At 42.1% G+C, this 10,574-nt stretch overlaps 1 protein-coding gene across 4 annotated transcripts in view; it reads right to left on the bottom strand.

Moving 5' to 3' along the window:
* Positions 1-206: 206 nt before the first annotated feature.
* The window catches only part of LOC105476258 (checkpoint kinase 1), a 103,999-nt gene continuing 93,631 nt past the window's right edge, over positions 207-10,574 (bottom strand). For 2 of the 4 annotated variants that reach the window (XM_071076001.1, XM_071076004.1), the window contains exon 12: positions 209-1,021. In XM_071076001.1, the coding sequence (XP_070932102.1) occupies positions 743-1,021 (279 nt within the window). In that variant the 3' untranslated portion in view covers positions 209-742. Of the gene's footprint in view, positions 1,022-10,574 lie in introns of all 4 variants that reach the window. The other 2 variants (XM_071076003.1, XM_071076002.1) reach the window with 2 other exon arrangements.

The following is a 10,574-nucleotide window of genomic DNA, read 5'->3' as shown; positions in this document are numbered from 1 at the left end:
ATCACTCTGCAATTCCACTGCTAGGTATTTACTGAAGAGAGAGAGGGAAAAAAACATGTCCACACAAACACTATTACGAAAATGTTCACAGGAGCATTATTCATTATAGACCCAAACTGAATATAACACAAATAACTATCAATGGATCAATGAATAAATAAAATACAATGGAATATTATTTGGCCATAAAAAAGAACTAACACCAACATGGGTGAACCTTGAAAACATTTTGCTTAGTACAAGAAGCAAGTCACAAAATATCATGTAGTGTATGATTCCATTCATCTAAGGAGTCCAGAATAAGTAAATCTATAGAAACAGAAAGTAAATTAGTGAGTTCCTAGGCCTGGAGAGTTTGGAGAAAAATGGGGTCTGGCTGCTAATGAATACAGGGTTTCACTGGGGGGAGAAAATGTTCTAAAATTGATTGTGGTGGTAGTTATATAACTCTGTGAATATACTAAAAACCATTGAATTGTAAATTTTGAATGGGTGAATCATACGATCTACAAATTGTATCTCAACAAAGCTTACTAAAAATGTCTCGCTTTCACCTTGGTTCAATTCTCTCTTCCTTTCTCAAAGTCTACAACATCCTTGTCCATTTGTCTGTGCTATCATCTTCCTTCTGCATCACAAAGGTATTTGTGAAACCCAGAAACAGTTCTATGCATACTAATGGCGGTAGCGGTTGGGAACAGGCTTAAGGAAATGTGTTGTGTGGCACATGGGCCAGACAAAGTCAAAGGAACTGACTTCCCCAGGTGATGCTTAAGGAACACTTTAGTCCAGGATAAATACGAACTTTGAAGAGGAGAACAGGGATAAGCGTGGGGAAAAGGAGGAGGTGGCAATACAATTTGACTCCAGTCTCACACTGTGTAATTGCATATGGCTTTGGGAAGGAATTGCAGAAATTCTGTGCTTTATAACAGGTTATCCACCATATTATGCCTTTAGTCAGAGTCTCATCATTACGGCAACAGCTCATCACATAGTCTCCATCCTCACTGGAATATTCCTGTGGAAGAGAAAAGCAGAAACAGGTTTGTTTCCCCCAAAACCAAGTCTGCAATGAGCTATGAATATTTTACAGGAAAGGGGATTTCCATAGAAGATACAACGCCATAAAGCAGCCCTGCTACCCTGAAGAAGCAACATCCTGTCATGGCTGCTTCTCCCAAGACTTCCTAATGCTAGGAAATTACACACTTGGAAGTGAGATGCGGTTCTAGAGATGGACAGCACAGCAACCCCTCCCTCTCAGCCAGACAGGCACCAAACACAGGCTGAAAACCTGAGTTTCAGGCTCAGCAGTAAAGAGTAGCAGTGTAGAGTGGTGAGCAACATCAAGTTCCTGCGCTCAAGCAGCAGGGATTAGGGAATGATGGCAATTAGAACACACCATTGTAGATGCTATGGGATGGACATGGCAGGGAGCCTGTGGGAGCGCAGGGAGAGAGGGTCATGTGGATAAGGAGAAGGGTCCAGGGAAGCTTTCAGGGCAGGTGATTCTAAGCCGAGACAGAAGTTTGATCAGCATTATGCAAGTGGAGCAGATGCCACCAGGATGCATTGTGAAAAAAAAAGCATATGTAAAGATGCTAAGATTTAAGCACCTTTAGACCTGGAATAACACTGAGGGTAGGGCTCAGGTGACTCATGAAGAGGTCAGTACAATGGTGAGGAATAGTCCCAGTCCACTAGTCCCCCACTACCCTTGACTCAACTTTAGAGTTCCCCAAAATAGAATGACAACATCCAAGGCTCAGAACCTTTCTTTCTGATCTAGATTCACTCCCTGCATCCAGTATCCTGTCTTAAAGGAAGGTGGTTTGAGCCCTGAAAAAGAAAATTTCCACAATACTCCACCAGAAGCCCTGATCACAGAACACACTTACCATGACTTAAAAAAGAATATATTTTAATAGACACACAGAAACCATTAGGAACTTCGCATGTTCGCATCTTACTCCAGCAATTCCCATTTCTGTAGAATTCACATTCACTGCGCCGTATAGCTAATGCTGCAAGAAGAAAAACTGTTGAGTAGAGAAGGGAAGCATCACTCTGTTTGGTGCCTGTCTGGCCGAGAGGGAGGGGCTGCTGTGCTGTCCATCTCTAGAATCGCATCTCACTTCCAAGTGCGTAATTTCCTAGCATTAGAGACAGTAGAGATGTATTGGGAACTCCATCAATGTTCTGCCCTTGGGCTTAGTTCCAGACATTAATACATCTTAGAACCTCAGCCTGAGCAGGAGGAACTGGGGAGACACTTAATTCTTTCCTGGCAGGCAGCGAGACTCAACACTACCTTCAACTTACATTTTCTTGCTTGCTGCAGGAATTGCATATAAAATGGAGAGCAGAGAGCATTTCTATGGATATCAAAGCCTAGGCTGAAGCCTCGGGGGTGTGATTGAGACGGACAGTTCTGGCTGACCAGGAGCCCCTGCAGCCTTACTCTACAAATAACCATCATTTAGGGGGGTAAGTAAAGCTTACAGATCAAATTGGATTTCCAGTAAAGGCCAAGGGCTAAGGAAGGACCCAAGCGGAGTAAGAGAATATAAGAAACAAGATGACCAGGGCTGCAGACTTGTGTGTGTGAAACTGGACCTCATTCCTCAGAGAACAGTTAGAGCTCACAGAATCCAAGCAGATAGGTTCTGCTTAAATATGCCAAGGTTAAGCCTAGGCCGATAAGTTAATCATTGCCAAACCATCTCTCAAAGATTGACCTTTTTTTTTTTTTTTGACAGTCTTGCTCTGTTGTCAGGCTGGAGTGCAGTGGCGCGATCTTGGCTCACTGCAACCTCTGCCTCCTGGGTTCAAGTGATTCCCCTGTCTCAGCATCCCAACTAGCTGGGACTACAGGCACGTGCCACCATGCCCAGCTAATTTTTTGTATTTTTAGGAGAGATGAGGTTTCACCATGTTGGCCAGGATGGTCTCGATCTCGTGACCTCGTGACCTGCCTGCCTCGGCCTCCCAAAGTACTGGGATTACAGGCTTGAGCCACCGCGGCCAGCCAGATTTACCAATTTTTATGCAGAACAGAAAGAGACCCAGCTTCAGTAGTTTTTCCATTCTGCCTCAGCTGATTCTGTAAGAGAGCATGTAGCATTGGAACTGCTTAGTGGTAGAGAATTGTCTGCTAAGATCAGCCTTCCAGCCACTTTATAATGCACTCAGCCAAGGATAGTGACCAGTAGGGACAAGAGAGGAAGGGAAAAGAACAAATCTAAACTTTCCACTCACCGCAACACTTCAAATCCCTCCTCCGTTATCCATTATTTCCCTCCTGCCTGCCCTAGGACATTGCTCTAGGCTGCCACAACTACAGGTGACAAGGACGGTACTCTCAAGTTAACAAATTTTTGTGGACAGCACACTAAGTGCCTTGCTTACTGGGGCAAGTTATGCCTGGTGTTGAACATGAGATACAGAAGAAATATTCCTCTACTAAAGCAATTTTCCACTTAATCAGAGAGTGGGGAAAGATTGTAGATAAATCAAGATGAGATCACTACAGAGTCAAGCTGTGTTCCCCAGAGACTCCAATACAAACAGGGTGATCCAAGCGGGATTTTCTCAACAATGTGGGGGTGAGTTAATCTTAAAAATGGTCAAATTTAAAGAATACAAGATGGAATATCAAGAGAAGGTTAAATCCTCTGGAGATGATAGCAACTGGGATATAAAATGACCCTTTGAGCCACTACAGCTGTTCCCTACTTTAATCATCTTGCTGTTGATGCCTTGATTCTCTGGGATTGGACTTCTGGTTCCTCTTCCCCACAACTCACATGCATTATCAGACTTGAGTATATGTCTCCATCTAGCTCTTTCTCGCTTTGCTAGAAGAATGAAGACTTAGTGACTCAACAGGGTGGTCCAGGGATAGGTAAGATATTTTGCACACTAGTGCCACTCCAATGTCTCTGGGATGTGCTGGCATTCTCTGACTTCTTTATCCACATCTATTCTCCAACATTGAAACCATGGACTCCTTTCTCCCAGCCTCCTGAAGCACTCTATTTCCTGTACTGATCACTCACTTGAGGGTAACTAGATAACTTGTACTGAAAAACGCCACCCACACTTAATGTCACAGAGCATTCCCTTCTCTCCCCCGATCAGCCCCTCAGGAAGAGTAACACTTCCCTAGGTACAAAAAGTCCTTTGTGGATGCAGGACTGTGACAGAGAGTGACTTCTGAGAGAACCCACACTAGGTCAAAGCTAACCTCAAAATTAAAAAAAGACTCCAGATGTGAAGAGTACATGGCTCAGGTACAGGCCTGTCAAGAAATATTGGACATGGTGCAGACATTTAACAGGACTTTCTTGCCCTCCAGAGCCAAGGAATAAAATAAAAACTACCAAACACTATAAAAGTCTACTGAGATAACAAAAGCACAAGCACTAAATACATTAAATAGCAAACTAGTCATATGTGAAGAGAATCAATTCACAGAGCATGGGAAAAAGAGAATAAAATTGAGACTCAGTTATAAGGGCCTAGATTTAAATCCTTGCCTTTCCATCATCTAGGACTGATTTTCACTTTGAGATATTTTTAGAATAATAGGTTTTTGCTTACTTTAAAAAGGACTCTGAGTGCATGTTAAAAGTAGAATACAACTCCATGTCCCCATGCAAAAAAAAAAAAAAAAAAGAAAAGAAAAGACACAAACCTTACACTCTTCCTATTTAACTCAAAATGGATCATAGACCTAAATATAAAATGAAACACTATAAAATACTGGAAGATAACATAGAAGAAAATCTAGATGACATAGGGTTTGGCTATATAAAATGACTTTTTATATATAAGACCAAAGGCATAATACCTTAAAGAATAATTGATAAACTGGACTTCATTAAAATTAAAAATTTTTGCTCTGCAAGATACATTGTCAAGAGAATGAAAAGGTGAGCCATGGACTGGGAGAATATATTTGCAAAAGACATCTGATAAAGAATTGTTATCCAACATATACAAAGAAGTCTTAAAAATTAGCAATAAGGATACAACCTGATTGGGGGCGGAGCAAGATGGCCGAATAGGAACAGCTCCAGTCTCCAACTCCCAGCGCGAGCGACACAGAAGACCGGTGATTTCTGCATTTTCAACTGAGGTACTGGGTTCATCTCACTGGGGAGTGCCGGACGATCGGTGCTGGTCAGCTGCTGCAGCCCGACCAGCGAGAGCTGAAGCAGGGCGAGGCATTGCCTCACCTGGGAAGCGCAAGGGGGAAGGGAATCCCTTTTCCTAGCCAGGGGAACTGAGACACACAACACCTGGAAAATCGGGTAACTCCCACCCCAATACTGCGCTTTAAGCAAACAGGCACACCAGGAGATCATATCCCACACCTGGCCGGGAGGGTCCCACACCCACGGAGCCTCCCTCATTGCTAGCACAGCAGTCTGTGATCTACCGGCAAGGCAGCAGCGAGGCTGGGGGAGGGGCGCCCGCCATTGCTGAGGCTTAAGTAGGTAAACAAAGCTGCTGGGAAGCTCGAACTGGGTGGAGCTCACAGCAGCTCAAGGAAACCTGCCTGTTTCTGTAGACTCCACCTCTGGGGACAGGGCAATAACAAACGCAGCCGAAACCTCTGCAGACGCAAACGACTCTGTCTGACAGCTTTGAAGAGAGCAGTGGATCTCCCAACACGGAGGTTGAGATCTGAGAAGGGACAGACTCCCTGCTCAAGTGGGTCCCTGACCCCTGAGTAGCCTAACTGGGAGACATCCCCCACTAGGGGCAGTCTGACACCCCACACCTCACAGGGTGGAGTACACCCCTGAGAGGAAGCTTCCAAAGCAAGAATCAGACAGGTACACTCGCTGTTCAGAAATATTCTATCTTCTGCAGCCTCTGCTGCTGATACCCAGGCAAACAGGGTCTGGAGTGGACCTCAAGCAATCTCCAACAGACCTACAGCTGAGGGTCCTGACTGTTAGAAGGAAAACTATCAAACAGGAAGGACACCTACACCAAAACCCCATCAGTACATCACCATCATCAAAGACCAGAGGCAGATAAAACCACAAAGATGGGGAAAAAGCAGGGCAGAAAAGCTGGAAATTCAAAAAATAAGAGCGCATCTCCCCCGGCAAAGGAGCGCAGCTCATCGCCAGCAACGGATCAAAGCTGGACGGAGAATGACTTTGACGAGATGAGAGAAGAAGGCTTCAGTCCATCAAATTTCTCAGAGCTAAAGGAGGAATTACGTACCCAGTGCAAAGAAACTAAAAATCTTGAAAAAAAAGTGGAAGAATTGATGGCTAGAGTAATTAATGCAGAGAAGGTCATAAACGAAATGAAAGAGATGAAAACCATGACACGAGAAATACGTGACAAATGCACAAGCTTCAGTAACCAACTCGATCAACTGGAAGAAAGAGTATCTGCGATTGAGGATCAAATGAATGAAATGAAGCGAGAAGAGAAACCAAAAGAAAAAGGAAGAAAAAGAAATGAACAAAGCCTGCAAGAAGTATGGGATTATATAAAAAGACCAAATCTACGTCTGATTGGGGTGCCTGAAAGTGAGGGGGCAAATGGAACCAAGTTGGAAAACGCTCTTCAGGATATCATCCAGGAGAACTTCCCCAACCTAGTAGGGCAGGCCAACATTCAAATCCAGGAAATACAGAGAACGCCACAAAGATACTCCTCGAGAAGAGCAACTCCAAGACACATAATTGCCAGATTCACCAAAGTTGAAATGAAGGAAAAAATCTTAAGGGCAGCCAGAGAGAAAGGTCGGGTTACCCACAAAGGGAAGCCCATCAGACTAACAGCAGATCTCTTGGCAGAAACTCTCCAAGCCAGAAGAGAGTGGGGGCCAATATTCAACATTCTTAAAGAAAAGAATTTTAAACCCAGAATTTCATATCCAGCCAAACTAAGTTTCATAAGTGAAGGAGAAATAAAATCCTTTACAGATAAGCAAATGCTTAGAGATTTTGTCACCACCAGGCCTGCCTTACAAGAGACCCTGAAGGAAGCACTAAACATGGAAAGGAACAACCGGTACCAGCCATTGCAAAAACATGCCAAAATGTAAAGACCATCGATGCTAGTAAGAAACTGCATCAACTAACAAGCAATATAACCAGTTAATATCATAATGGCAGGATCAAGTTCACACATAACAATCTTAACCTTAAATGTAAATGGACTAAATGCTCCAATTAAAAGACACAGACTGGCAAACTGGATAAAGAGTCAAGACCCATCAGTCTGCTGTATTCAGGAGACCCATCTCACACGCAGAGACATACATAGGCTCAAAATAAAGGGATGGAGGAAGATTTACCAAGCAAATGGAGAACAAAAAAAAGCGGGGGTTGCAATACTAGTCTCTGATAAAACAGACTTTAAACCATCAAAGATCAAAGAAGGCCATTACATAATGGTAAAGGGATCAATTCAACAGGAAGAGCTAACTATCCTAAATATATATGCACCCAATACAGGAGCACCCAGATTCATAAAGCAAGTCCTTAGAGACTTACAAAGAGACTTAGACTCCCATACAATAATAATGGGAGACTTCAACACTCCACTGTCAACATTAGACAGATCAACAAGACAGAAAGTTAACAAGGATATCCAGGAATTGAACTCATCTCTGCAGCAAGCAGACCTAATAGACATCTATAGAACTGTCCACCCCAAATCAACAGAATATACATTCTTCTCAGCACCACATCGTACTTACTCCAAAATCGACCACGTAATTGGAAGTAAAGCACTCCTCAGCAAATGTACAAGAACAGAAATTATAACAAACTGTCTCTCAGACCACAGTGCAATCAAACTAGAACTCAGGACTAAGAAACTCAATCAAAACCGCTCAACTACATGGAAACTGAACAACCTGCTCCTGAATGACTACTGGGTACATAACGAAATGAAGGCAGAAATAAAGATGTTCTTTGAAACCAATGAGAACAAAGATACAACATACCAGAATCTCTGGGACACATTTAAAGCAGTGTGTAGAGGGAAATTTATAGCACTAAATGCCCACAAGAGAAAGCAGGAAAGATCTAAAATTGACACTCTAACATCGCAATTAAAAGAACTAGAGAAGCAAGAGCAAACACATTCGAAAGCTAGCAGAAGGCAAGAAATAACTAAGATCAGAGCAGAACTGAAGGAGATAGAGACACAAAAAACTCTCCAAAAAATCAATGAATCCAGGATTGGTTTTTTGAAAAGATCAACAAAATTGACAGACCACTAGCAAGACTAATAAAGAAGAAAAGAGAGAAGAATCAAATCGACGCAATTAGAAATGATAAAGGGGATATCACCACCGACCCCACAGAAATACAAACTACCATCAGAGAATACTATAAACACCTCTACGCAAATAAACTGGAAAATCTAGAAGAAATGGATAATTTCCTGGACACTTACACTCTTCTAAGACTAAACCAGGAAGAAGTTGAATCCCTGAATAGACCAATAGCAGGCTCTGAAATTGAGGCAATAATTAATAGCCTACCAACCAAAAAAAGTCCAGGACCAGATGGATTCACAGCTGAATTCTACCAGAGGTACAAGGAGGAGTTGGTACCATTCCTTCTGAAACTATTCCAATCAATAGAAAAAGAGGGAATCCTCCCTAACTCATTTTATAAGGCCAACATCATCCTGAACCAAAGCCTGGCAGAGACACAACAAAAAAAGAGAATTTTAGACCAATATCCCTGATGAACATCGATGCAAAAATCCTCAATAAAATACTGGCAAACCGGATTCAGCAACACATCAAAAAGCTTGTCCACCATGATCAAGTGGGCTTCATCCCTGGGATGCAAGGCTGGTTCAACATTCGCAAATCAATAAACATAATCCAGCATATAAACAGAACCAAAGACAAGAACCACATGATTATCTCAATAGATGCAGAAAAGGCTTTTGACAAAATTCAACAGCCCTTCATGCTAAAAACGTTCAATAAATTCGGTATTGATGGAACGTACCTCAAAATAATAAGAGCTATTTATGACAAACCCACAGCCAATATCATACTGAATGGGCAAAAACTGGAAAAATTCCCTTTGAAAACTGGCACAAGACAGGGATGCCCTCTCTCACCACTCCTATTCAACATAGTGTTGGAAGTTCTGGCTAGGGCAATTAGGCAAGAGAAAGAAATCAAGCGTATTCAGTTAGGAAAAGAAGAAGTCAAATTGTCCCTGTTTGCAGATGACATGATTGTCTATTTAGAAAACCCCATTGTCTCAGCCCAAAATCTCCTTAAGCTGATAAGCAACTTCAGCAAAGTCTCAGGATACAAAATTAATGTGCAAAAATCACAAGCATTCTTATACACCAGTAACAGACAAACAGAGAGCCAAATCAGGAATGAACTTCCATTCACAATTGCTTCAAAGAGAATAAAATACCTAGGAATCCAACTTACAAGGGATGTAAAGGACCTCTTCAAGGAGAACTACAAACCACTGCTCAGTGAAATAAAAGAGGACACAAACAAATGGAAGAACATACCATGCTCATGGATAGGAAGAATCAATATCGTGAAAATGGCCATACTGCCCAAGGTAATTTATAGATTCAATGCCATCCCCATCAAGCTACCAATGAGTTTCTTCACAGAATTGGAAAAAACTGCTTTAAAGTTCATATGGAACCAAAAAAGAGCCCACATCTCCAAGACAATCCTAAGTCAAAAGAACAAAGCTGGAGGCATCACGCTACCTGACTTCAAACTATACTACAAGGCTACAGTAACCAAAACAGCATGGTACTGGTACCAAAACAGAGATATAGACCAATGGAACAGAACAGAGTCCTCAGAAATAATACCACACATCTACAGCCATCTGATCTTTGACAAACCTGAGAGAAACAAGAAATGGGGAAAGGATTCCCTATTTAATAAATGGTGCTGGGAAAATTGGCTAGCCATAAGTAGAAAGCTGAAACTGGATCCTTTCCTTACTCCTTATACGAAAATTAATTCAAGATGGATTAGAGACTTAAATGTTAGACCTAATACCATAAAAATCCTAGAGGAAAACCTAGCTAGTACCATTCAGGACATAGGCATGGGCAAAGACTTCATGTCTAAAACACCAAAAGCAACGGCAGCAAAAGCCAAAATTGACAAATGGGATCTCATTAAACTAAAGAGCTTCTGCACAGCAAAAGAAACTACCATCAGAGTGAACAGGCAACCTACAGAATGGGAGAAAATTTTTGCTATCTACTCATCTGACAAAGGGCTAATATCCAGAACCTACAAAGAACTCAAACAAATTTACAAGAAAAAAAACAAACAACCCCATCAAAAAGTGGGCAAAGGATATGAACAGACATTTCTCAAAAGAAGACATTCAGACAGCCAACAGACACATGAAAAAATGCTCATCATCACTGGCCATCAGAGAAATGCAAATCAAAACCACAATGAGATACCATCTCACACCAGTTAGAGTGGCGATCATTAAAAAGTCAGGAAACAACAGGTGCTGGAGAGGATGTGGAGAAATAGGAACACTTTTACACTGTTGGTGGGATTG

Source organism: Macaca nemestrina, chromosome 12 (genome assembly GCF_043159975.1).
Source record: "Macaca nemestrina isolate mMacNem1 chromosome 12, mMacNem.hap1, whole genome shotgun sequence".
In the NCBI taxonomy this organism is placed as follows: Eukaryota; Metazoa; Chordata; class Mammalia; order Primates; family Cercopithecidae; genus Macaca; species Macaca nemestrina.
Note: the sequence above shows the minus strand (reverse complement) of the source record. Positions and strands in the feature narration are given on the sequence as shown.